Source organism: Mustela lutreola, chromosome 17 (assembly GCF_030435805.1).
Source record: "Mustela lutreola isolate mMusLut2 chromosome 17, mMusLut2.pri, whole genome shotgun sequence".
In the NCBI taxonomy this organism is placed as follows: domain Eukaryota; kingdom Metazoa; phylum Chordata; class Mammalia; order Carnivora; family Mustelidae; genus Mustela; species Mustela lutreola.
The window spans coordinates 869,729-894,042 of NC_081306.1; the positions used below are offsets into that span (position 1 = coordinate 869,729).

Genomic DNA, 24,314 nt, shown 5'->3' on the forward strand with positions numbered 1-24,314 from the left:
CGGACGGGATGCGGAGGCCTGAGTGCCGGGCCGGGCCCCACTCCGCCTCTCGGAGGGCTTCGTTTCCTGTGACCCCCGCCACATCGGCCCAACCGAAATCCACGAGTGAGCGGCTCTGGCTCTTGGTGGTTCTCCGGGACCGCAGTGTGAAGGCCCGTGCGTGGCTTGCTAACCTCCAGTCCAAGCCCAGCCTCTCCCTACAGCCTAATGATTCCGTTGGCTCTGGCTGCAAGGAACCTTTGGGGGCTTTGGACACAGCCTGGCTTAAGGAGCATAAGCTAACATCTTTCAGTACCCTTTCAAATGTGGTCTCTAAGAAATTCCTCTTGGAGCCCTTCTGCCCGAAGCGGGAGGTCTCAACTGCAGCTCCTTGTCTAGCTCTCTAACTGCCCGAAGCTCTCTTACCTTTGTCCCCACAGCTCTTAGGCGGCATCTCTCTCCGTTAGTGTAAACTTAGAGCAGGGACATTATCTTGGTTCACCAATGCCTCCCAGCACGGAGAACGCCTGGAACAAAGCCTGCCACACAAACGATGCCCAATATGTTGTCATTAGATGAATGAATTGTTTCTGGAGTGATGAGGGTTCTTCTCCAGGATTCCCAGACCCCAAACCAGCCCTCATCTCCTGGCAGAGCAGATGGCCCAGCTGTGGAGTGTAGATGCTCAGGATCCCCAGGTGGATGTCTGAGAGTAAGAAAGATGAGAACTGGGGGTTATGCTCCAGGTCCAGCTGGAAGGGAAGATGTTTTATTGAACAAGAAATACCATGTAGGGGTGCCTGGGTGGCTCAGCTACTTAAGCGTCTCCCTTTGGTTTCGGTCATGATCTCCAGGTCCTGGGATTGAGCCCCGCATTGGGCTCCCTGCTTAGAGTGGGGGAGAGTCTGGTTCTCTCTCTCCATCTGCTTCTCCCCTCACCCTCCGCTCATGCGCTCTCTCTCTCTCTCTCTCTCTCTCACATAAACAAATAAAATCTTAAGAAAGAAAGAGAGAGGCACCTGGGTGGTTCAGTGGGCTAAAACCTCTGCCTTCGGCTCATTCATGATCTCAGGGTCCTGGGATCAAGCCCCACATCTCTCTGCTCTGCAGGGTGCCTGCTTCCCTTCCTCTCTCTGCCTGCATCTCTGCCTACTTGTGATCTCTGTCTGTCAAATAAATAAGTAAAATCTTTAAAAAAGAGAGAGAAAAGAACAAAAGAAAAAGAAAGACCATCTGTATGTCCCTTACTGTGTTCTGCTGCCTTGAATTTATGATACCCACTGGAGACTAGAATCTTGGCCTTCTCCTTTTCACTAATTGACTGAGGCATCCAGGATTCCCAAGGTCAGGTCACACTACACAGATTATCCAATCTCTAGGTCAGTGGCAGTGTATGAATTAAAGTTTACTTTGGAAGCAGTTCACCTTTCTGTCTCTAAGTGGCTGTGCATTGTAACAGCTGTTCCTCTGGTTGAGGGTATCTCTTTGGGTTGGTCCTGAAGTGGGAATGTCCTTGACTTCCTGTGACCCCCTCAATTGGTCAACATAATCTAGGTGGGTGCTTCCAGGGGCTAAGCACCCATCTGCACTTGTGAAAGTTGATTCTGTCACCTGAACATTTAGTTGAATTTGACTGAACTGGACCAAAATTAAATTTTGAATCTCCTGTGTTTCAAAGGGCCACTCAGAAAAAGTGATGTATTTGGAAGAAACCAGCAGAAGGAGTCTATTGGGGAGTTGTCGTGAGCCTCCAGGGACACTAGCTTAGTGTCTGAGCCTGGGGTCAAAGCATCCAGGTGGACAGGCCTTTCCCAAGCCCCAACTGTAGACCCAGCCTCACTGACTTGTACTCACACAGCACCTGCCCGAGAGCAGGCACACTCTGCCATGACCTTTCACCTGACTCAGTGCATTCTGGAGACAAGCCTTTGTCCGTGCCTAGTGTGGCACCTGTTTCTGCCACAGCTAGTACCTCTCATGCTACCTGCTGACTCACACAGGTGAGCTGTCTTATTCCTGTCCACAGTGTGGAAGGTGCCTCAGGCAGAGGACCACCAGTAGACCCCAGTGCCAGCCTGGTGCCGTGGACCTCAAGGGCTGACACACAGGTGTGAACTCTGTGAACTCTGCCCTGGGCTCTTTCTCAGGAGCGTCCGGACCCACCTGTGAGTTTCCAGCACCAACCAGACCTCTTCCGGGCCTGTGTGTGAGAGGCATCGCCGTGAAGGGTGGGCACTGACATGATAAAATGCCATTACTCTTACTGAAGTTTTGTGGTTTTGTTTTTCTCCTTGTGTCCTTCAGGGACCTGAGGCTAGGGGTAACTAGGGCTCAGTCAAGTCCCTGGGCAAATCTGCATCCTTACCTTTTCCCAGGCTTTTTGTCTTTTCTTTTTCCCCTTTCTGCTTTGATCACCTCTACTTGCCCAGCTCCTGTAGTGGGGGGAGAAGCATCCACCAGATACAGTGCGTTAGGCAGAAGCCTCAGGAAGACCTCTGGAACGCGGCAAGCAGAGAGAAGCTCCAGACTAGACCCCAGACCTGGTGAGGGGAGGTGCATTTCCAAGAGGTATGTGAAATGCAGTGATTTAGGCAGCCAAAGGAAAATTATCAAGTCTTCTTAAGGTAGAGTATTTATGGGGCACCTGGATGGCTCAGTGGGTTCAGCCTCTGCCTTCCACTCGGGTCATGATCTCAGGGTCCTGGGATGGAGCCCAGTGGGTTCCCTGCTTAGCAGGGAGTCTGCTACCCCCCCCCCCTTCTCTGCCTACTTGTGATCTCTGTCAAATAAAGAAAAAAAATTTTAAGAAAAAAGGTATTTACGAAGGCATGTGGGGACACAGAGACCGCCATCATAAATGTGGAGTGAGAGAGGGAGTTTGGAGGTAGGAAGGGTAGGGAGCGTTGATGGCGTTTGCTCGTAAGGACCCCAGGAGGAGCAGGGAGAAGGAGGAGATGATGAGCTCAGCGGGAGCCCCGCCTAGTGCGAGGTGCTGGGGTGCGGTGGGGGGTGGCTCCTCGATCAGAGCTGGGGAGCCAGGCCTGAGCCAGAAGCAAACAGATGTTTGCGAGGCCTCCTGCAGGGCCCGTGCGGAGGGAGGAAGCCTGCAGAACGCGGGTCTTTCTTTTACAGACCTTACCCCACCCCCCGCCTCCGCCGCCCCCACGATCTCCCGAGACAGAAGCTCCCAGAACCTCGGGCTCGAAGAAGCTTCCGGCAGAGGCGGTTCTCTCCGCCCCGCTCCGCTCCTCTCCGCACTGGGAGAAGCGCGCTGTCGCCCGAGGACAGGCCCAGAGCCGGAAACCCGCTTAGGAAGGTCCCGGCGACCACCGGTCGCGTGAAATTCCGGAGGGCGGAGGGGCGGGGTCGGCGCGTCCCGCCTCCGGACCGCGGCGGGGCTGAGGCCGCACCTCCCAGCGCGGCGGGCGGTGCGGGCCCTCGCGGGCCAAGGGCGGCCCAAGGCCGCGCTCCCGCCCTGGTCGCCGTCGCGGCCATTTTGGCTGAGGGCCGGAGGACAAAGCCTGGGGACCCCGGGGAGGCGCCATCGGGGCTCGGCTGCGTCGCAGGTCGTTCGCGCGCCGCGTGGCCGCCATTCCCGGCCGCCGCTCTGTGCCCCTGCGCCCGCGGCTCTCGGTCTTTCCCGGGGGCCCTCGGGGGGTCGGCTGCTGCGGCTTCGGCCCGGCGGGTCCACGGACCCCGGCCCGGCCCCACGGACCTCGGCCCGGCCCCACGGGCCCCGGCCCGGCCCCGGCCATGTCGCCGCTGCGGACCCCGCTCCCCGCGTGGGAACCGGTCGGCGCCGTGAGCTTCGCGGACGTGGCCGTGTACTTCTCCCCGGAGGAGTGGGGCTGCCTGCGGCCCGCGCAGAGGGCCCTGTACCGGGACGTGATGCGGGAGACCTACGGCCACCTGGGCGCGCTCGGTGAGGCCCCGCCCCCTCGCCCCGGCCCCGGCCCCGCCCCCGCCCAGCCTCCCGGGCGGCGCCGGCCGTGGGAGGCCCGAGGGCCCGGGATCCGGGGGCGCGGGGGGCGGCCTCCCGGCAGCGTGGGCTTTGCGTTCTCCTCCTCCAGGCTTCCGAGGCGCCAAGCCAGCTCTCATCTCCTGGGTGGAGGAAGAGGCCGACCTGTGGGGCCCGGCGGCCCGGGATCCGGAGGCGGGAGCGTGTCCGCCAGCAGCGGACGCAGGTGACGTGTTGGGGACTGCGTTCCCGGGGACCGCCTCTGGGCCAGAGCCGTCCAGCTGCCCTCGGCCAACACCCTCCCTGCGCCTCCTGTTCTCCCCTGAGTTGCTTTCCCCGCTGAGGTTTCCTGGCCGGCCCCTGCCTCCCTGCAGGGTTCGGCCCCGAAAGGGGCTGGGAGGGTGGCCCCCGCCTCTGCTCGCGCGCAGGACCTGGCGCACCTGCCTCTCCCGCGCGTCTGCGCCCCTCTCCTCTTGTGGACGCTCTGTGGGGCAGCTCCCCTGCACTCCAGCTGCTCTGCCACCTCTTGTGTTTCCGGACCCTTCGTCCCGTTGTCGTTTTGTGGGCGCCTCCTTTCTCCTGGGTTCCACTGTTTACTTCCTCCGGTTTGTCCTGGCACTGTAGCCCCTCCCTTGAACTTGTCAGTGCCGGCCACCTTCCTGCCTCTCCTCCACTGTTCCCGCTGCCCGGAGTGTCCTGAGACCTCCACTCATCCTCCGTGACCCGGCGGAGATGTCCCCTCTGCTCCGATTTCCCCAGCTCAGAGGCAGAAGGTATGGTGCCTCTTCCTTCCTTCCTTCATCTCCAGGTCTCTTCTGTCCTCTGCAGCCCAGGAGAAGGTGCCACTCCGAGCTTCCCTGCCTGTCCCCAGCCGAGTCCCAGAGGCTGCAGTGGGTCCAGAAGGTGGCTGTGTCTAGAAGGCCTTTCTGTCACCATTTGAGGTTTGGCCTTAAGGACCAGGGTAAGCCAGGGTCTGAGCTCTCCCCTTACCTCCCAGCAGGTTCCAGAAACAAAGAAGAGAAAAGGCAGGGAGAAGGGACTGAGGCCCTGGGGAAGAGCCTTTCTGTGGAAGCCGGGCCTCCTGGACTGAAGGCTCTAATGCACAGTTCTTCTGCCGGGCTCCCTTATAGCGTGGAGCTGCCGTCCAAGGCACCTCGCCGGGGTCACCCCCGACTCTGTGCCCACCCCCCTGTCCCAAGAGCCGACCAGCGTCATGGCTGCTCCATGTGTGGGAAGAGTTTTGCCTGGCGCTCTACGCTGGTGGAGCACCAGTATACGCACACGGGTGAAAAGCCCTTCCGCTGCCCGGACTGTGGCAAGGGCTTCAGCCAGGCCTCCTCTCTGAGCAAGCACCGGGCCATCCACCGCGGGGAGCGGCCCCACCGCTGCCCGGACTGTGGCCGGGCCTTCACCCAGCGCTCTGCCCTCACCACTCACCTTCGGGTCCACACGGGCGAGAAGCCCTACTGCTGTGCCGACTGCGGCCGCTGCTTTAGCCAGAGCTCTGCCCTCTACCAGCACCAGCGGGTCCACAGTGGCGAGACTCCCTTCCCCTGCCCAGACTGTGGCCGTGCCTTTGCACATGCGTCAGACCTTCGGCGCCACATTCGCACGCACACAGGCGAGAAGCCCTACCCGTGCCCAGACTGTGGGCGCTGTTTCCGGCAGAGCTCCGAAATGGCAGCCCATCGGCGTACCCACAGCGGTGAACGCCCCTACCCCTGTCCCCAGTGCGGCAGGTGCTTCGGCCAGAAGTCAGCCATGGCCAAGCACCAGTGGGTCCACAGGCCCGGTGCCGGGGGACACAGGGGCCGGGGTGCCAGTGTGTTGCCTGTGCCTCTGGCCTCCAGCCAAGAGGACCTGGACCCACCTGTGAGCTTCCAGCACTACCCAGAAATATTCCAGGAGTGTGGGTGATGGTCTCAAAGATGTCCAGGCAAAGGGTGACGATCTAGACATTGCCTGAGGCCCAGGTTGGGCTCAGGGGCCTGAACTTCTGTGGCAGTTCTAAGGAGGTCCCAGAATTCCAGGCAAAAGGTGGACCTGGGGAATGAGGACCCTTTTCTCTTAGGCCTTCACAAGCTTGATCAGCTGCCACCTTGCTCCCTGTGGTCCCAGACCCTAGACACCCCTCTGTTCCGTGAGGGCTGAGCTAAGCACGTGCACAAGACCTCCACTGTGGGGAAGAAAGAGCTGGTTTCCCACTTAGACACGTTAAGAGGATTGAGGGAGAAGGGATGTTTGCTGTATCCATTGTCTTACTGCCGGAGTTAAAAACTGATGGCCACGAATCTGGCTTGTAGCAACCTTTCACAAACTCTTTTCGGTCCAACCAACATTTAAAAATGTTACAGATCATGGTTAAGACTTAAAAGGATATTTCACACAAAAATTCAGGTTTCTGGCCTCTTTGGAAAAAGCCAAGGATTTGGCAACTTGACCTGAGCTCCCACAAAAGCACAGTTGGCAGGAGGTACCGGGCAGCTGCTTGGCCTTCCCGGCTTGCAGCCAGCGTCAGCTGGCCCTCGTCCCCACTTGTCCTTGTCCTGCTACAGCAGGCCCTCTCCGCTGGCCATTTTCCCCTTGTTTTCCTGACCCGTTGGGCTCCTGTAGTCATTTGAGTTTGCAGACTGGTGGACAGCATTGGAGAGAAGGAAAAGCAGGCTTTACTTCAGATGTTTGCTTGTATCACGTTCTCTGGTTTACAAAGTCTTGTCCATCAGATCATTTTGCCCTTGTAACTGCCCGAGGAGGGAACCGTGTAGCTGGGAAAGGACAGCCCAGTCAGGAAGAGGCTCCCAGGGCTCTCTTGTTTTGCGCCAAACCAAGAGGTGTCTCTGCCACACCACGGTAGGACTCTGGGCTGACGGGTAGTTCCTAGTTTTGAAGACGAAGGCTCTCAGTATGCCCTCCAGTCCTCCTCGGGCCTCCCTGGGACAGCCCTAGCGCTCAGGCCTTAGCCGCCCTCCACCCAGCCAGAAGGGACTCCTCACATTTTGGAACTGGAGGAGATCTTAGCTTTTCTATCCTTTTGCATCTGAGGACTCAGACTGAGGAAGGCAAACAACTCGTTCAAGGTCACATGCAGAGTGAAACTCCAGGGTTCTTGGTTTACTGCGGTCTTTGCCACACTACTCCTGAGTCCCTTGCCCGTGTCTCAGCCAGGGTTCTGGAGGCATCTGCTCCCTCCCTACGATGGCTCCCAAGCAATGAACCTGGACTAGGGACAGAGCAACCCAATGCCAGTGAAGCCCAGTTCTGAGATGACAGTGTTCTGTCATAGTAAAGCAAGGCAGGGGAGCAGCCAGCCCGAGAGGAGAGTTCCAGGGCAAGTAGAAGCAGAGCTTCCCTCTTCTCTTTTTACGTATTTCCTTGTGAACAAGGAGGGACAAGGCCAGGAACACTTGGGTTTAGTAGCCAAGGGAACGGCTCATCTGTATTCCCAAGCCGGGTCCCTTGTGACTCCATTATTCATCAGCACCCAGTTCCGCTGTGGTCAGAGTCCAGCCCTGACCCGCTGACGAAGCAGCAAGCCACAGGCACACTCGTTCCTGCCTCCCTCACCCCCTCAAGGAGGGGCTTATGTCTTCTGCGGGTCTGTGTGCACCTGCCTTCACCCAGCTGTACCCCATATCCTGTCTGGCTTACCCTAGGAAGAAACCAGATTTGTCAACCCAGAGAAGCTTCTAAAGGAAGAGGTAGAAAATTGGGGGGAAAAGACACTGTTCAGGTCAAATGACCAACTGAATTGATAACAATTTAATCTTCAAACCTGACCCCACCAGGACCCGGCTTACCCTAACATTTACTGGGAGGGTTGGCTCAGGTGCCATCTTGTCACAAGGGAGACATGCAGTGAAAAGAAGCACCTTGGCAACAGGAACTACCCTTGCGCCAGCTTTTAACTCCCTAAAGAGAAGCCAGGGTGCCCTTCCCTTCCCCCACGCTCAGCACTGCCCGGGGAAAGCCCAGCCTGTAACACCAGCTGTCGAATTCAAAGCCATATCTGGATCCTGCCCTCAGCTCGCCAATTAAAGTTACCATAATTACTACTTTTCTCCAAGTGCTTTGAAGTTTTCAAGGCTTAGGGCCCCCAAACCAGACCGAGTTTCTCTGCTTCCTGTCCTTGTGACCCGTCTTTCTGCCTTTAATGGACTTGTGAGTGTCAAAATCATGAAATGCATCATGAAACTCACTTAATCGTGAAATTAAGTGAAATGCTTAAGCCTCAGCCTCACTCCATTCTCAGCTCATTTCCTGGCATGGACACCCCCACCAGAGATGGGGCTCCCTTTTCTCTCTGCTACCACAGGTCTTTAAAGGCTAAGACCCCAAAGCACTTTAAGCCAGGAGAGGGTTTTCCTACTGTTCCCTCGGTGCATCAAGAGAAATGCTTGTCTGGAAACAAAACAAAACAAAACAAAAAAAACAAAAAACGATTCTGCATAAAGCTCTTGTTGCTGCCAAAAAAATAAATAAATGCTTGTGTGAACCATAACAAATGAGCCCCATCCACATGGCCAGATTGAAAGGTCAAAGTCATGACCACATGACCCATTCCTAACTAGTCTAAGCCATGTAAAATAAGGGCAAGTATTGATTTGAGCTTTTAAAGACCCCTAAACATTTTTTTAAAGGATTTTATTTATTTGAGAGAAAGCACAAGGGGGAGGGTTGGGTGGCAGAGAAGGAGGGAGAACCAGGCTCCGCACTGGGTAGGAAGTTTGATACGGGATGTGGGGCTCCATCCTAGGACCCTGAGATCATGACCCGAGCCAATGGCAGATGCTTAACCGACTGAGCCATCCAAGCACCCCAACACTCCTAAACATTTTAAAATATTTATGTCTCTCCAAGAACAGAATGTATAAAGATGTTTATGACCCAAACAAGCAAAAGCCTGCTCTAGGCCAGTATTTTTCTTTTTTAAAGATTTTATAAGAAAGGGAGCACAAGCAGTGTGGGAAGGGGCAGAGGGAGAGGGAGAAGCAGACTCCCTACTGAGCGGGGAGCCCAATGTGGGGCTTGATCCTGGGACCTCAGGATCATGACCTGAGCTGAAAGCAGGTGCTTAACTGACTGAGCCACCCAGGTGCCCTTATGCAAGTGTTTTTCAAAGTGAGGCCACAGAATCCCATTCAGTAACTTTAAAACATCACCAGCTCCCTGGGGTCTATATCTGGACTATTAAATCAGAATCTCCAGGGATGGACTCTCATACCTGGTAATGATGCTCTGAACAAAATGTTACACCCCAGCTGCTTTTAGTTTTGCAAATGCCTGAGGTTGGAAGATGAGCCATATACAAAGACTCCCATTTTCTTTGTTCTTCTCAAAGGGGCCTGTGCCATGGTTGAGCTCTTGCTGGGTACCTTAGATCTTCTTGACTATACTGGGGTGTCTCTTGTAGCATCTGACAGAAGGTCCCTTAGAGGGCTTGTCTGCATACAGGGAAAGAGCTGTTCACGCAGGAGTTACCGAGGACCTTTGTTCAAGTGTCAGTCCATTTGGCCAGACCAGAAGTCTTGTCTGCACATTGAACACCTTGGCCTCAGTGCCGCCGCACACCAGGAATAATGCGGCGGACAAAGTGGCTGCCCAACTGAGCTTTTCCTCACCAGGACACGTGGTAGAATAAGGTCAGTGGACTCTTGCCTCGAATTAGCTGGTGCTGGCTCAAGCTGGAGCCTACATCAGAGGATTCCCTGGTCTTGAGCCTCTCATTGCAATGGGTGAGTGGCTGGCAGGCCGGTTGTTTCTCCAACCCACTGCATGGATAGTGCTGGAGGAGGCTGCCCGAAGTCAGCGACTCGTCTGCTCTGGGCACTGGGAAGACTGGTTTTCCACATGGCAATGTGGGTGCCAAAGCAGCCTGCAGCCTTGGCCTGACCTCCACTACATGTGGGCCTCATGGAGAGGGCTGCAGGCAATAGGATGGGGGTCAGAGCTGCGGCTGGAGGCCTTGCCACACACTGCGCTCTCCTGTGTAAATCTTCTAGTGGGTTAGCAGGTTGGAGGTCAGAGAAGAGAGTCTCATGAGATTTTTGCTTCTCATTTGTGTGAATGCTTTGGGAATGACCAAAGGGTGCTCCAGGCCCTGCTTCTTCCGTAGTCCGTGCCCTTGTGGGGTGTCCTGCCCATGTGGGGCCTCTAGTGCTGGACGGTGTGAACCATTCTTCACAGAAGGCTTTAGGACAGACAGACAGGGGGTGGGAGACAGGCCTGGAGCTGGAAGCTGTTCCTCTGCAGGGGAGGAAAGTGCTCCTGCTTTATTTGTAGGAAGGTAATTGTGATTCTATGTGTAAGCCTGTTTTCTCTGAGCTCCTACTACTTGCAATTCTCCAGATTCTTGTTATCTCTTTTCAGGAGAGTGGAAGGTGCCATCTTTCCTCCTAAACCAGTTTCTTTCCTTCATTTGTCTGAGAAGGCAACGAGAAAACAGTCTTGGCCTCTGCATCACGCGCACAGCGAGAACTTGGCTCATCAGTGGTCAAAGATCGCTGCCAAAATACCTCCAGCAGCAAGAGTGAAAACCGGGAGAAGCATTGTTTTTCCAGAATCACTTTCCCTTGATTCACCGCTGCACCAAGGGCAGTGTTGCGGAGGTTTCCTCCTCCAAGCTCCCGTTCCAGCCGGGGCTGGAGAGTGCTTAGCGCCCTCAAAGGCCAGAAGTTTCTCTGCTTCTCCTGAGCTTCACCCCCTCACCTGGAAGTAAGTCCCATAGGATCCCTGCCTCTCCGGGAGAAAATCCAGGAACCGGGGACTAAGGCTCTCATCGGGGAAGGTGGGAGGGACGGGCGAGTCGCGGAAAAGCCAGCCGCCCCCCCTGCGGATCGGCCCCGCGGCCCCGGGAACCGCGCGAGAAAGGAAAGGGCTGGCAAAGGAAGCGCGCGGGAGCCCGGGGGGCGGGCGGAGGGTGTCCCCCTCCAGATCCCCGGAGGTCAGACATCGGGACAGGTAAACGGGGCCGGAGAAGGTGGGGAACCCGCGGGCCGCCCGCGGGAAGGGAGACCCGGGAACCCCCAGCTCAGCCTTCCCGCAGGCCGCGCCGACCGCCGGGTAGGCGGAGCCGGCCCGCCCTCCCCGCACCCAATCAGAAAGGCGCCTCGTGCTCCCCGGCGAGCCGTTGGTGTAGGGAGGAGGCGGGACGACGAGAGGACGAGCTCCCCGGCCAATCGCTGTGCGGACCGGGAGGTAGGGGCGGTGCCTCCGGAAACCGGAGGCGGGGCTGTTTCCTTGGCAACGATCCCAGCCCTCGCAGCGGGGGGGAGACCAGGAGGCGCGGAGAGGGAGGGGCCGGGTGAGCGGGGGGTGGGCGCGCGGGGGAGGGGCGGTGGGGTTCGGGGTGGGGCGGCGCAGTCCCCGACTAGGAGCTCCAGGCTGGGGGGTACGGCCGGGTTCCCGAGGCGCGGCCGGAGCGCGCCCCCAGGCCCGGGAGGGGAGGGGAGCTAGACGCCGCCCCCGCTGGCGCCGGGAAGCGTCGCTCCTTCTCGCTGACCTTGGTCTCGCTTGTCGCCTCGCCCTTGGCCATAGGCGCGGACGGACGCAGGGCCCGGGACGGACAGACAGGCTCCCGGGCGGACGGAGACCCGGAGCACAGCACACCAACCACCCCAGCTTTTCCCGCCGGCTCCAGGGCTCCGCGTCATTCCCCACCTCCCAGCCGGGGCCGTCCAGCCCAGGGTTAATGCCAACGAGTTTCCACCTCCAGCCGCTCCTAGAGAGGCCGCGGCGCGAGCCGGCGGGGGGAACTGGCCTCGGACGGACACTTCCTGTGCGGGGGGAGGGGGGAGGGGGTCGGACAGCCGCAGCCCAGCCGGGGCCGGGGGGCCAGACGGCGGGGTCGCGGGCGGGGAGCGGCGTTCGGGGGCGGCAGGGCGAGTCGTGAAGACCCTCGCCACCGAGGCCGCGACGCACGCGGGCTTTGGAGGGCCCCGGGGCAAGGCGAGACCTTGGGGGTGGGGGCGGGGCCGCGGGTAGGGGAGGGGCCCGGCCGGCCGGAGAGGCCCAGGGTCAAGACGTCCGGCCTCGGGGGCCCGGGCTGGGCGGCGGGGTCCCCTGGGCGGCGCTGAGCGGGCGAGCGGCGAGGGCCCGGGTCTCAGGGGACTCCGGCCCGATCGCAGGATCGTCCGCCATCGCCGCCGCCGCCGCACTGGGAGCCGGCGGGGATGGAACGGGAAGCGTCGCCGTGGGGCCTCGAGCCCGGGGCTGTGCAAAGCCCCGACGAAGTGGGGAGCCGCGAAGGGTCCCTCAAAGGTGAGGGAGGGAGCGCCTTCCGAGAGCGTGCCTGGGAGCGGGAGCGGAGCGGGGGCTGTGGGCCGTCGGGGCGGGGGAGAGGGGGGCTTGGGCACCTGGGGCCGGGAGGAAGCGAGGGCGGGGACTGCACGTCCCGGGTCCGCGGAGGGGGAGGTGGGAGTTTCAGCACCTGCTCTGGGGCCAGCGACCCTGCTGCGGGAGGAGGGAGTCGTTCGTGGCAACCAGGGGTGGGACCGAGTGACCTTCCAGGCCCCACACTACCTGGATTTTCTGTAATTCTCTGATCCTGCAGGCAACGTGAGTGAGAATGAGGAAGAAGTGTCTCAACAAGAAGGCAGTGGGGACTATGAGGTCGAAGAGATACCCTTTGGGCTTGAACCCCAGAGCCCTGGGTTTGAGCCACAAAGCCCTGAGTTTGAACCCCAGAGCCCCAGGTTTGAGCCTGAAAGCCCAGGTTTTGAGTCCCGAAGCCCTGGGTTTGTGCCCCCAAGCCCTGAATTTGCACCCAGAAGCCCTGAATCAGGGTCTCAGAGCCCTGAGTTTGAAACCCAAAGTCCTAGGTATGAGCCTCAAAGCCCTGGGTATGACCCCAAAAGTCCTGGATATGAACCCCGGAGCCCTGGGTATGAACCCAAGAGCCCTGGGTATGAACCCCAGAGCCCCGGGTATGAATCCCAGAGCCCGGGATTCGAGTCCCAGAATCCCGAGTTCAAAACCCAAAGCCCTGAATTTGAAGCTCAAAGTTCCAAATTCCAGGAAGGTGCAGAGGTGCTTCTGAATCCCGAGGAAAAGAACCCCTTGAGCATCCCCTTGGGAGTCCACCCCTTGGACTCCTTCACCCAGGGGTTTGGGGAGCAGCCCACAGGGGGCCTACCCCTAGGGCCACCTTTTGAGATGCCCACAGGGACCCTGCTGGCCACGCCACAGTTTGAGATGCTCCAGAATCCCCTGGGCCTGACAGGGTCCCTTCGGGGTCCAGGCCGGCGGGGTGGCCGGGCCAGGGGTGGGCAGGGCCCTCGGCCTAATATCTGTGGCATCTGCGGGAAGAGTTTCGGGCGGGGCTCCACCCTGATCCAACACCAGCGCATCCATACGGGTGAGAAGCCCTACAAATGTGAGGTCTGTAGCAAGGCCTTCTCCCAGAGCTCTGACCTCATCAAACACCAGCGCACCCACACGGGCGAGCGGCCCTACAAGTGTCCCCGTTGTGGCAAGGCCTTCGCCGACAGCTCTTACCTGCTTCGCCACCAGCGCACCCACTCTGGTCAGAAGCCCTACAAGTGCCCGCACTGTGGCAAGGCCTTCGGCGACAGCTCCTACCTCCTGCGGCACCAGCGCACCCACAGCCACGAGCGGCCCTACAGCTGCCCCGAGTGCGGCAAGTGCTACAGCCAGAACTCTTCCCTGCGTAGTCACCAGAGGGTGCACACAGGGCAAAGGCCCTTCAGCTGTGGCATCTGCGGCAAGAGCTTCTCCCAGCGCTCGGCTCTCATCCCCCACGCCCGCAGCCACGCCCGTGAGAAGCCCTTCAAGTGCCCGGAGTGCGGCAAGCGCTTTGGCCAGAGCTCGGTGCTGGCCATCCACGCCCGCACCCACCTGCCGGGCCGCACCTACAGCTGCCCCGACTGCGGCAAGACCTTCAACCGCTCGTCCACGCTGATTCAGCACCAGCGCTCCCACACGGGCGAGCGGCCCTACAGGTGCGCCGTGTGCGGCAAGGGCTTTTGCCGCTCCTCCACGCTGCTCCAGCACCACCGGGTCCACAGCGGGGAGCGGCCCTACAAGTGCGATGACTGTGGAAAGGCCTTCTCGCAGAGCTCCGACCTCATCCGCCACCAGCGCACCCACGCGGCCGGCCGCCGCTGACCTGGGGCCCTGCCGGGGGTGGGGTGGGGAGGCGGTGGGCGGCGGAGCCGGGGCCCGGGAGCTGGAGAAATTAAGAGGGAAGAGGGGGAAGGCCGGGGGAGGAAGGTGCGTGCCCTGGAGACTTCTGGCAAATGCGCTCTGAAGAGGGGTTGGAGAGGGGCCAAGCAGGCAGTAGGAGGTTCTGGGAGAGATCCAGAGAAGAGGTCAGCAGAGATCTGGCCTTTGGCAGCAGCATGGCCCTTGGTAGGTGCCTGGCTTGGCAAAGTGCTAGGCGGGGGTGGGGGGGGGAGGGTTACCTAATTAGAGTGGGGTAGCTTAGATGGGTAGTACCGAGACCCTCATTGAGTCAGGAAGGGGTGAGGGTAGGTGGGGTGGGGAGTGGGGCCCTGGGTGGGGGCTCCTGCCTCAGCGCAAACCCCAGCTCCCTTGTCTTCCTCAGGCTTTGGAGCCCCTGAATTTGAGTTCAATAAAAACCTTTATGTGATAAAAGAGACTTGTCCTTAAAGTGTGTACATGGGCAGTGCCCTGGGCAGCGGGAGACACTCAGTGATAGCTACACAGAGCCGGTGAAGCCATAGGGACCTGTCTGGGAAGGGCTTTTATGCTCCAGGTGTCCCTTGAATCTTAAAATCTGATGCTCAGGAGACACGGCCTGCCCGTACATCCCCAACTTTTGTCTCCTGCTTTGAAGCCGGCACAGACACAGAGGGAGGTCAGTGTAGGAGGTGTGAGAAAGCTTTTGACTTTGTGGGATATCCCTTTCACCAAACACAAAGGGTGTGTCCTGGTCCAGAGGACAGAGCCTGTCTCAGCCAGGCATCGAGCCTGGGCTCCATCTCTCGGGCTCTCTCTCCGTCACTCGCGCTCCCGGCACCTAGCCAGAACCTCGAGCATGCAGACCCTGAATGACCAGAACCACAGAGAGTGCCTGGAGTCCCGGCCCCACCTGTAGGGGGCACACAGGGGACCCAGTGAGAGGATCCGAGGACTCGAGACTTTAAGACCCACCCACCAAGCTGGGCCTGATTTGCCACACCTCTGCCTCGTTTTTGGGACCCCTGGCCCTACTGGTATCTCCCTGTCCCACCCCACCTTTATCCTGATTCTCTTTCCTCTATGAGTCTCATCCTCCTGATACGTGGCCCTCAGGAAGGAACGGAGAGTTGGAACCTGCAGTGAATCTGTGGGATCCTGGGGTGTGGCCTGCCTTGACCTTGCTTGAATAGGACAGGCCACACCCTGGGGAATCACCCAGCTGCCGGGAGCATCCTCAGATGAAGGCCTACAAGGGCCCAATGGCCCTGCAAAGATTGTTTCATGCCTTTTCAGGGATAACTGACCTGCTTAAAGTCACTCCGTGGACAGAAGGCAGGTGAGATGTTCCGACCGCATCTGCCTGGCTCCATCAGTCCCAGCGACTCGGCCACACAGGCAGATGCGAATCAGGGCTCTACAAGGGCTCTCGGGCCTCAAATCCTCGAGTCACCCCAGGCCCACACCATCCTCAGGGCCTTATAACTGGCCAAGAGCAAATAACTTCTCTAAGGATGTTTCTTTCTTTTCTTTTCTTTCTTTCTTTCTTTCTTTCTTTCTTTCTTTCTTTCTTTCTTTCTTTCTTTCTTTCTCTCTCTCTCTCTCTCTCTCTCTCTCCCTTTCTTTCTTTCTTTCAGATTTTATTTATTTGACAGAGATCACAAGTAGACAGAGAGGCAGGTAGAGAGAGAGGGGGAAGCAGGCTCCCTGCTGAGCAGAGAGCCCTAGCTTGATCCTGGGACCCTGGGATCATGACCTGAGCCAAAGGCAGAGGCTTTAACCCACTGAGGCACCCAGGTGCCCCTCTAAGGATGTTTCTGTCCAGCCTCTTATGTTCTGCAAGCTCTGAAAGGAGCCTTAGAAATCACATAGTTTGGGGCGCCTGGGTGGCTCTGTCAGTTAAGGGTCTGCCTTCTGCTTAGGTCATGATCTCAGGGTCCTGGGATCAAGTCCTCATCGGGCTCTCTGCTCAGCTGGGAGTCTGCTTGTGTGCGCTCTCTCTGACAAATAAATAAAATCTTGAAAAAAAAAAAAAAGAAATCACGCAGTTCAACACAGTTTGGTTGTGTTTGGTAGTGCCTTTTTTTTTTTTTTTTTAAGATTTTATTTATTTGACAGAGAGATCACAAGCAGAAGAGAGGCAGGCAGAGAGAGAGGGAAGCAGGCTCCCCTCTGAGAGGAGAGCCCGATGCGGGGCTGGATCCCAGGACCCTGAGATCATGACCTGAGCCGAAGGCAGGCAGAGGCTTAAACCACTGAGCCACCCGGGCGCCCTGTGTTTGGTGGTTTTTTTTTTTTTTTTTAAGTTTTAATTATTTTTGGAAGTAGAACATTATTTTTCAAGTAAAATTTCTTGGTCTTTTAAAGATCCGTGTAAACTTTATGCACATTCTCGTATAGGTACCCTACTGCATGTAATTTCAAATATTAAAATATTCCACATTTAATATAGTTCATGTATGGAACTACAAATGTTAAATAGAAATGCATTTGACTACCAACATATTACATTTACTTTAACATTTATTTCAATTATACAATTTAATTTTCATAGTTTGGAGGTGATTTTTTTTCACAGCTCCCAAACTTTTTTGAAGGCCACTGAAAGCCGGAAGGCCCCCCCGGCACAGCCTAGAGTGCTTCATTGATGAAGTTGCCTGTTTGCTACTTAGGAACCTTGGTTTTAAAGCAGGTTGCAGGGGGGCAGGGTGAGGGGCAGTGCTCAGCTGCTCAACTGACACTCCCCTCTTCCACATAACAGCTCCTAAGATCCTCCAGATCCCAGGTGGAGGTAGCCCAAGAAGGGCATGCATCTTTCTCAAGGTCACGGTGAAAAACCAGTGCCAGGTCTTTTGACTTGCAGTCTGATGTGCCGCTTTGACAACACTGTCCTGCCCAACTAAACTATTTTTTCAAAAAATTAATAAATAAAATAAAATAAAAATATAAATGATAATAAAATAAATAAATAAAATAGAAATAAATAAATAATAAATACTTTTGTTTATTTGTCAGAGAGAGAGAGAGAGATATCACAAGCAGAGGGAGAAGCAGGCACCCCACTGAGCAAGGAGCCTGATGCCGGGGCTCAATCCCAGGACCCTGAACCGAAGGCAGATGCTCAACCGAGCCACCTAGACATCCCCACAATAAACCACTCCTATTCCTCACTTTTTTTTTTTTTCCTATTCCTCACCTTTATCAAGCACAAGTGTGCTTCCAAAAATTCTAGACCTTTCGCAAGTGTTACATCATGTTCAGGACAGCTGTGAGTGATATACAATTATTATTCCCATTTTACAGATAAAGAAAAGAATCTCAGAGAGGGTAAGTGACAGCCCCATAAGGCACAGCTTCGAAGCAGCAGAGCCTGGACTCCAGCTGGTGGACTAGTTTTGACTATTTCCCAGCGATACTAAGGTGTTCCTTTTTCAGTTTGTGCCACGGGGACGGTCTTTTCTAGAGGCTACATGGCCTGTGAGAACATACATCATCTTTCTGACTGCTTGTGGATCATGTGGGTTTGGGGGTTCGTATGTTTTACATTTTTCTCCATTTTAATTTCGAATTGGATAAACACCAAGAGGTATAACCCATATAAACGAAAACTCTGGAGATCTTTAATCTTTCAGAGTATAAAGGGGTCCTAAACCCAAAACATGTGAAGGCCACCGAATCAAACACTTATTTGGACATCTTCTCTGTTGCCAGCCCTGATGAGGGGCCAGTGTTGGTAACACAAGTGAGCAAAGACTGAATCCTGCCTTCTAGAACCTCCCAGTCTCGAGAGAAGAGCCCACACAGTCAGTGTCCTGTGTTCTGATGGGGTATTCAGTGAAGGCGAAATGGGTCATTTTGTCTAGGAGCTGAAGGGATGAGAGAAGCTTGGAAGTGCTTTGAAGTAGGAAGGTTTTTAAGGACAGAAGCGGGTGGTGGAACTGGACAGGTGGAAAGGGGTAGAACGTTTGCGAAGACACAGGCGGGGAAGGATACATAGGTATTTGCGGTCGGGGGCTGTTAAGCGAGTCGGGATATAAGACTCCTGGGCAGGATCAGGGCAGGTTCCTGAAACGAACCTCCCAGATTCTCTGTGCTGTTTTGCTCCCACCCGTGATGAAAATATTCCCACTTTGTGTGTGCGTCACAGAGCAGCACAGATGTGAGAGGCCCCTCCCCACCCCTCTCCAACCTGCTATCTTGCTTTACCCTCTTCACAGCCTCCTCGACACCCGGAAGCCCATTTCTACCTTTTCACTCTGCTTTCCCACTGGGGTGATGCTTCCTGAGGCAGGGACTCGTCTGTCATGTTCATTACCATGCCCTTGGGACACAGAACAGGCCCTGACACAGATCTTTCAGGAAATACTGCATGAATCCATAGGAGCCAACAGAATTCGGAAACCTACAGATAACTGCGTACTTTTAGCATTTCTGTGCTATTCCTGCCCTTTAGAACATTCTTTCCCCTTCTCTCTGGGAAAACGGGCCTCACTTCTTCGTTCCTGAGGTCTTCCTTAAGAGCCAGCCCCATGGTTCCCTGGCTGCTGGACCAGAAGGGGGTTGATGAGGTTGAAGAGGCCAGCAGGCTTTGAAATACGGTTCTGGGCCTTGTGTGCCAGGCTTGAGAACGTTCGTTTACTCCCCTGTAGGCAGGAGGCAGCCATCAAAGGTCACTGCTTGGGAGACCATAGGTTGCTTCTCAGTGTCCAGTGCGGGACCCAGAGAGCCGGGCTGAGAATTACCCCATTGCTAAACCCCTAAAACCACCCCCTTCCTGGGGGTTCTACTGACCACAAGAGGGCAGCATCGAGGAGCGGGACCCACCCCCTCTTAAAGGTGGGGGCCTCAGGATCAAGCCCCACCAACTGTTATTGTTGTTTTTAAAAAAGACCAGGAAGGGTGTGCTCTCGCACCTTGAGGAGTTGTCAGTGCCTCTGCAGATCAGTCTCTGAGCGTTGTCATAACAACAAAAGAAAAAAAAAAGAGGAAAAAAGAGCTGTTTGGGTCCCACTTAGAGAAAGGGTCGAGAAGGAAATATTCATTTCCTTGATCCAGGCTGAAATGGGGCACCAGCACAAAAACATCACAGAGTTGGATGGATTTTCACATTTATTGGGTAAACAGAGGCAGGCACTGTGCTTGGTGCCGGGAGCCGGGTGGACAGACTCCGCCTGCGCCTTGAGCTCATAGCCTCCCAGTGGGGGCCGAGAGGGGTCACGAGGCATCCGGGGTGGGGGTGGGGGGGTCGGAGCAAGGGGACGGAAGCCCGGGGAAGCCCGAGCCTGGACGTGGGGGCAGGGGTCACGGGCGCCCCCAAACGTTTTCTCAGGCCTCTCACAGGCACCCTCACTGGTCGCTGAAACTGCGGCAGCCGCCTGCTGGGTCTGGCTCCGTGGCATCTCCAAGGTGAACGTGACCGGTGTGGCCCTGGCCCCCACGGAGTCCACGGTTGGGCTTGAGGGAAGCACATTAAGTAGCAAACAGGAGCCGCGCGGTGAGGGGCGTGCAGGCGAAAGGACGCTTGTGCAACAGGAAAGGAAAAGCCCCTGCGGGGTGCGGGCAGGGGGCTGCCCGGAGGCCATTCTCCCTGAGCTGAGAGCCAGGGACAGGGCCCGGGAGGAATGCTCCAGGCAGAAGGAGCAGTCTGGGTGAAGGCAAGGAGCTTGGCTCCTGAGAAGGCCGGTGTAACTGGAGCTCAGGAGGGGAGGCGGGGAGTCTCGGAGGAGGCCGGGAAGGCAACCCTGGCACGTTAGGGATATTCTGCGGGTTCTGGAAGGCGTGGGAAGGACGCCGGTGTCCAGCCCCAGAGCCAGGGGTCTGCGGAAGCACTGTAGTGACTCGGATCAGGTTTGCTCTCTGGCGGCAGACGGAAAGCTGACTGGAGTCCGGGCAGGAAACTGCAGGTTCTGGGAGTCTGAGGCCTCTGGGGACATCCAAGAGCAGGGGGGTGCGAGGGCCGGTCGCTAGGTCCTGAGATGACGGTTCTTCCAGATGTAGATCGGGTATCCTCTTCCGGGCAGGGTACTAAGAAGGACCGGGGGAAGCCAGAGCCAGCTGCCCGGGACACGGCCTGCCCTCTGTGGCCTGCCCGGCCGTCGCTCATGAGCCCTGACCAGGAGCCCGCAGAGCAGGCAGCCAGGAGGGAGCTCTGTGTTCAGGACAGCGACACCGAGGCCTGGGTCGGGGCAGTGACTTGCCCGGAGACACACAGCGAGACACAGGTCGAGGCAGAGGGACCCCAGTCTTCCGAGTCCAGTCCTGGGCGCTCTGTGTCGGGCCTGGGCCTCAGTCTTTGCCACCTCCGTCCTGGGCTTCCTCCTCGTGGAGGGGCTCCAGGCAGCCCGGGTCCCCAGCCTCGTCCATGGACTCTGGCTGGTCAGAGGCTTCTCCAGGGATTCCGCTGGAAGCTTCCGCAGTAGCCTCCATCTTCTCCTTCAGACTGCGTTTGAAGAAGCCAAACTGCAGGAAAACAAAACCGGAGTGAGCACAAGGGCCACGGAACACTCTGGACCCCTCGGCCTCGCAAAACATGAAAGGGTGCCCATGGCTGTGAGTCACGCGTGGTGCCCGCTCCAGGGCTGCGGCAAGGCGTCTGCCACACCGGCTTCCTGGCAACATGCCGAAAAGCTGAATGCTCAACAGTTCATTCTTCAGGCTCGTCAAAGTGTCCTGGACCAATATTTGGGGCGGGCGGGCTGACAATATCCAGTGACACTAACAGAAGGGCCTGCGCTGCCGTAGCGCTTAGCGCGGGCCCCGTACTCTCTGTGGAAAGCTCAGAACATACACGTTCTTCTTTTTTCCCCAAAACATGTATGTTCTTTGGCTCAGCCATTCCAGCCCCAGCAACTAATTCTAAAGAGCTTTTGGACAAGTGCGCAAAGATGTGGGAGCCAAGAGCCTTTTTCAGTCACTGTTTAAAACAGGTAGATATTGGGGCGCCTGCCTGGCTCAGTCCATGAAGCATCTGACTCGGGGCATGATCCCGGGGTCGTGGGATGGAGCCCTGAGTCAGGGTTGGGGGTGTCCCTGCTCAGCGGGTGTCTGCTTCTCCATCGCCCTCTGCCCCTTGCCCCCTGCTTGTGCTCTCCCTCGTCCGGCTCGCTCTCAAGTAAATAAATGAATGATCTTTAAAGAAATAGGTAGAGATTACAAATAATCGACATGTTGATCAGTGGGGATCTCATCAAAGAACAGGCAGGGCATCTGGACAGCGGCAAAGTAGCGCAGGTTACAGAGCAAGAGGTGGATGTGAGCGTGCTCGCGCGGAGGGACAGCAGCACAATACTCTGCGGGAAACCCAAGCCCCCGAGCAGTTTATATGGGATTCTTCCGTTTATGTTTTCTTTTCTTTTCCTTAGATTTTATTTAGTTATTTGAGACAGAGAGAGAGCGCACAAGCAGGGGGAGCAACAGCAGAGGGAGAGGGAGAAGCAGCAGACTCCCCGCTGAGCACGGAGTCCAACGCCGGGGCTCGATCCCAGGACCTCGGGATCATGACTTGAGCCAGAGGCAGAGGCTTAACTGACTGGGCCACCCAGGCGCCCCTCTTTTATGTTTTCTACCTATGTACACAGACGCTGACTTTTTCCCTCTGCCTCTCTCATGCTCACACGTATACGCACATTTAAACAACAAAATTAGAACCTGGAAGAACAGAAACCAAATGGTTGTTAATGAAGACCCTGGGGGAATGCAACAAGAAGAAACTGATTTTCTGTGCTTTTCTGAAGGATTTGAGGGTTTCGTACGGAACATCTGTCCTCCAGCATTCTTCACCTGGCGACTCCTTCAAATCCCAACTCAAACGCCTCCTCTCCTGGGAGGCCTTCCCGGACTCCCCCAGCCTAAGTGAAGTTCCAGCATACAGGCCTTTGAGTGGAGCCCTTATCATGTGTGCGCCTGTCTCTGCCATTAGACTGGGAGCCCCCCCAAGTGCGCCCGTCTCCACCATTAGACTGTGAGACCCCCCCAAAGGCAGGGACCATGTCTGTGGTATGTCTCTCTGTGTCCCAGGGCCCGGCCCTTGAGTCGTGGGCGCCCCCTCCTTCCCTGGGTACCGAGTCCTGGTGGAGGGATTGGGGGGAGTCTCGTTTGCTCGTGGGGCCTCAGGAGCCTTATCTGTGGAAGGAGGGAGTGGGCCGAGGCCTCCTTGATCTTTAGCGGTCCTGGACTGTGACAGTCTCTGCCCTGACTCCTGCGAACCCCCTTCCCCCAGGCTGGCTGTCTAAGGCAGGCCCGCGGCTCCCAGAAGCTCCCACCTTATAGAGGACGGCGAAAATCACCAGCAGCACCAAGAGCCCTCCGATGCCGCTCAGCACGTAGACGTAGAGCATTTCCTTCTCATAAACGATGTCCACCTTCATGAGGACCTGCAGGCGGAGAGCTGGGGGCATGAGAAGGCTCTCCCACCTCTGACATGCTTGTGAATGGCTAGGTCTTCGCGGCTCTGGTCGGGGCTGCCCCACACTGCCAGGCTGGCCTGGATGCCTCCCTCCAGGGAAACCCCACCCCCACACCACCCCATGCAGCCCCCGGAGCCAGCGGGCAGACATGCGCATGACCCAGCGCATGACCCAGCGGAAGCCCTGATGTGGCTGTCTTGAGGCCAGAATGAAATGTCAGAATCTCGGCCCAGTATGCCAAACCTTCCAGAACCTGGCTGAGGCTTACCTAATGAGGGGCAGCTTCCCTTCCCTGCTCCGAGCTTCCCGCTCTGCAAACCGCCTTGCCACCCTCTCGCCTGGGCGGCCTGAGCCCCCATGCTCGCTGCTTGTTCTGCTTCGAGGGCTTTCCTGCCACGCTCCGAGTGGGCACGGGGTGGGTACCCTCTGCTGAGCTGCCGTCACACGGATCTCTGCCTGACGCATCTCATCAGACGGGTGACCTCATAGCCTGACTGCGTGCCCACCGGTGGTGGCAGGGAGCCCTCCACGGCCCTCGCCAAGACCAACCGCTCTGACTGCCTGGAAGCTCTTCCTTCTGGGTCCAGCCGGGGACCTCTGGCTTCTGCTCTAGCTCCTCCAGCTCCGCCCCCGGGGCTCTGCAGAGCCCTCCACCCACCTCTGTTCCTGGGCTTCTGAGAAGCTAGAGCCCTACCTGGGCCAGGGAGGCGTTGCTGCCGTAGAGGTGGAAATGCTTGCTGCTGTTGAAGGAGACCGAGAGGGAGCTGCAGAGGCTGAACACGGAGGAGGCCTGGGGAGGGCCGTGGGAGACGTCAGGCCGGGAAAGCAAGGACCAGAACCTGCTGCCTTCTGCACCCCACCTGACTCAGGGGGAGAAGCTGAGGACAACGGGCCCTGGTGGGGAGGGCCACGGGGGCTGAGTTCTCCACTGGAGCATCCTAAGGGGCCACGCCCCGCTGCTGGAAGGAAATCTTCCCTACAAAGAACCCAGAAGAACCACCCATAGGCCCAGGAAAGCCGCCTGGCAAATTTCAAGCAAATCACGGATGTCTTTCACCGGCCGCTGTGAAAGGATCAGGGCTTCGCATCCGGTCGTAAAGAAAAATGTAGGAAGCCCATCTGGTGGGGAGCCCGCTGCTTCTCCCTCAAGCCCCCCGACCCGCTGCACCTGTTGCAGCAGCTGCTAACCTCGATCTCCCCCACCAGCTCCACCGTCCCGGTCACTTGGACGAGGATCTCCTCCTTGAAGTCAAGTGGACAGTGGAACTTGGCTCTGAGCAAACAAGGCTGCCGAGAAGGAAGACAGCGGGGCTCAGAGAGGCCCGTCTTCCCACCGGCACTCGGCCGGCCCCCACCCAACTTCTGAGCCCCCAGGCCCGGACCTCAGCCTCGCTGGGCAGCCTCTCCAGATCCTCACGATAGCAGGTCACAGGAGGGTCCTAGGAGTGATGAGATGGGGTCCTCGCTTAGTCCAGAGCACAGAGGGGGGACGCTGGCCCCTTAAGGCCAGAACGTGGCCTCCCTCTCCGTTCCTCAGATCCGGGGCATCCCGGTTCACCCACTGGCTCTTGGCAGGTTCAGAAATCACTGAGCCCAACAGGACGCATCCTCCTCGCTCCCTTCCCACACGTCTGTAGCCGCCTTCGGAGCTCACTCCCACCATCCCGAGGGTCCCTCCTTCCCCTGGGCCCTGGCTACTTACCATCTGCACAGTCCACTCATGTGTGATGGGCCCCTCGCTGTGAGGCCCCGACACCCCAACCACGGCCTCCAGGGCGGGCACGTTGTGGTCGTAGACAGAGGGCTGAATCCTCACC

At 57.4% G+C, this 24,314-nt stretch overlaps 3 protein-coding genes and 1 long non-coding RNA gene across 7 annotated transcripts in view; 2 read left to right on the forward strand and 2 right to left on the reverse strand.

Annotated features, from left to right (window-relative positions):
• Positions 1 to 836: 836 nt before the first annotated feature.
• On the reverse strand, positions 837 to 4,466 carry LOC131820088 (uncharacterized). The gene is made up of 2 exons (XR_009349455.1): positions 4,378 to 4,466; positions 837 to 2,411 (listed from the first exon to the last, which is right to left on the reverse strand). It is a non-coding gene; the product is annotated as an uncharacterized LOC131820088 (long non-coding RNA).
• Positions 3,681 to 7,989, forward strand: LOC131820084 (zinc finger protein 764-like). Of its 3 annotated transcripts, none has more exons than XM_059155612.1 (3): positions 3,681 to 3,901; positions 4,050 to 4,163; positions 4,935 to 7,989. In XM_059155612.1, the coding sequence occupies exons 1-3, from the start codon at positions 3,733 to 3,735 to the stop codon at positions 5,852 to 5,854; spliced, it is 1,203 nt and encodes a 400-aa protein (XP_059011595.1). In that variant the 5' UTR covers positions 3,681 to 3,732; the 3' UTR covers positions 5,855 to 7,989. The 3 variants fall into 3 exon arrangements, with proteins under 3 accessions (XP_059011595.1, XP_059011596.1, XP_059011597.1); XM_059155613.1 differs by having other exon boundaries at positions 4,938 to 7,989; XM_059155614.1 differs by lacking the exon at positions 3,681 to 3,901 and having other exon boundaries at positions 3,938 to 4,776.
• Positions 7,990 to 11,666: 3,677 nt separating this feature from the next.
• Positions 11,667 to 14,548, forward strand: ZNF768 (zinc finger protein 768). The gene is made up of 2 exons (XM_059155611.1): positions 11,667 to 12,193; positions 12,486 to 14,548. The coding sequence occupies exons 1-2, from the start codon at positions 12,106 to 12,108 to the stop codon at positions 14,057 to 14,059; spliced, it is 1,662 nt and encodes a 553-aa protein (XP_059011594.1). The 5' UTR covers positions 11,667 to 12,105; the 3' UTR covers positions 14,060 to 14,548.
• A 4,635-nt stretch (positions 14,549 to 19,183) lies between these two features.
• ITGAL (integrin subunit alpha L) overlaps positions 19,184 to 24,314 on the reverse strand; it is a 38,495-nt gene continuing 33,364 nt past the window's right edge. For both annotated transcript variants that reach the window (XM_059154240.1, XM_059154239.1), the window contains exons 26-31: positions 24,200 to 24,313; positions 23,880 to 23,936; positions 23,686 to 23,784; positions 23,192 to 23,287; positions 22,354 to 22,464; positions 19,184 to 20,551 (exon numbers count right to left, since the gene is read on the reverse strand). In XM_059154240.1, the coding sequence (XP_059010223.1) occupies positions 20,378 to 20,551; positions 22,354 to 22,464; positions 23,192 to 23,287; positions 23,686 to 23,784; positions 23,880 to 23,936; positions 24,200 to 24,313 (651 nt within the window). In that variant the 3' untranslated portion in view covers positions 19,184 to 20,377. The remainder of the gene's footprint in view (positions 20,552 to 22,353; positions 22,465 to 23,191; positions 23,288 to 23,685; positions 23,785 to 23,879; positions 23,937 to 24,199; position 24,314) is intronic.

Excerpts from the sequence above, each read along its gene's own strand:
- LOC131820084 (XM_059155612.1), top strand. The coding sequence starts at position 3,733 with ATGTCGCCGCTGCGGACCCCGCTCCCCGCGTGGGAACCGGTCGGCGCC. Across the intron at positions 3,902-4,049 it reads CGGCCACCTGGGCGCGCTCG|GCTTCCGAGGCGCCAAGCCA; the intron begins GTGAGGCCCCGC and ends CTCCTCCTCCAG. Across the intron at positions 4,164-4,934 it reads TCCGCCAGCAGCGGACGCAG|CAGGTTCCAGAAACAAAGAA; the intron begins GTGACGTGTTGG and ends CTTACCTCCCAG.
- ZNF768 (XM_059155611.1), top strand. The coding sequence starts at position 12,106 with ATGGAACGGGAAGCGTCGCCGTGGGGCCTCGAGCCCGGGGCTGTGCAA. Across the intron at positions 12,194-12,485 it reads CCGCGAAGGGTCCCTCAAAG|GCAACGTGAGTGAGAATGAG; the intron begins GTGAGGGAGGGA and ends CTGATCCTGCAG.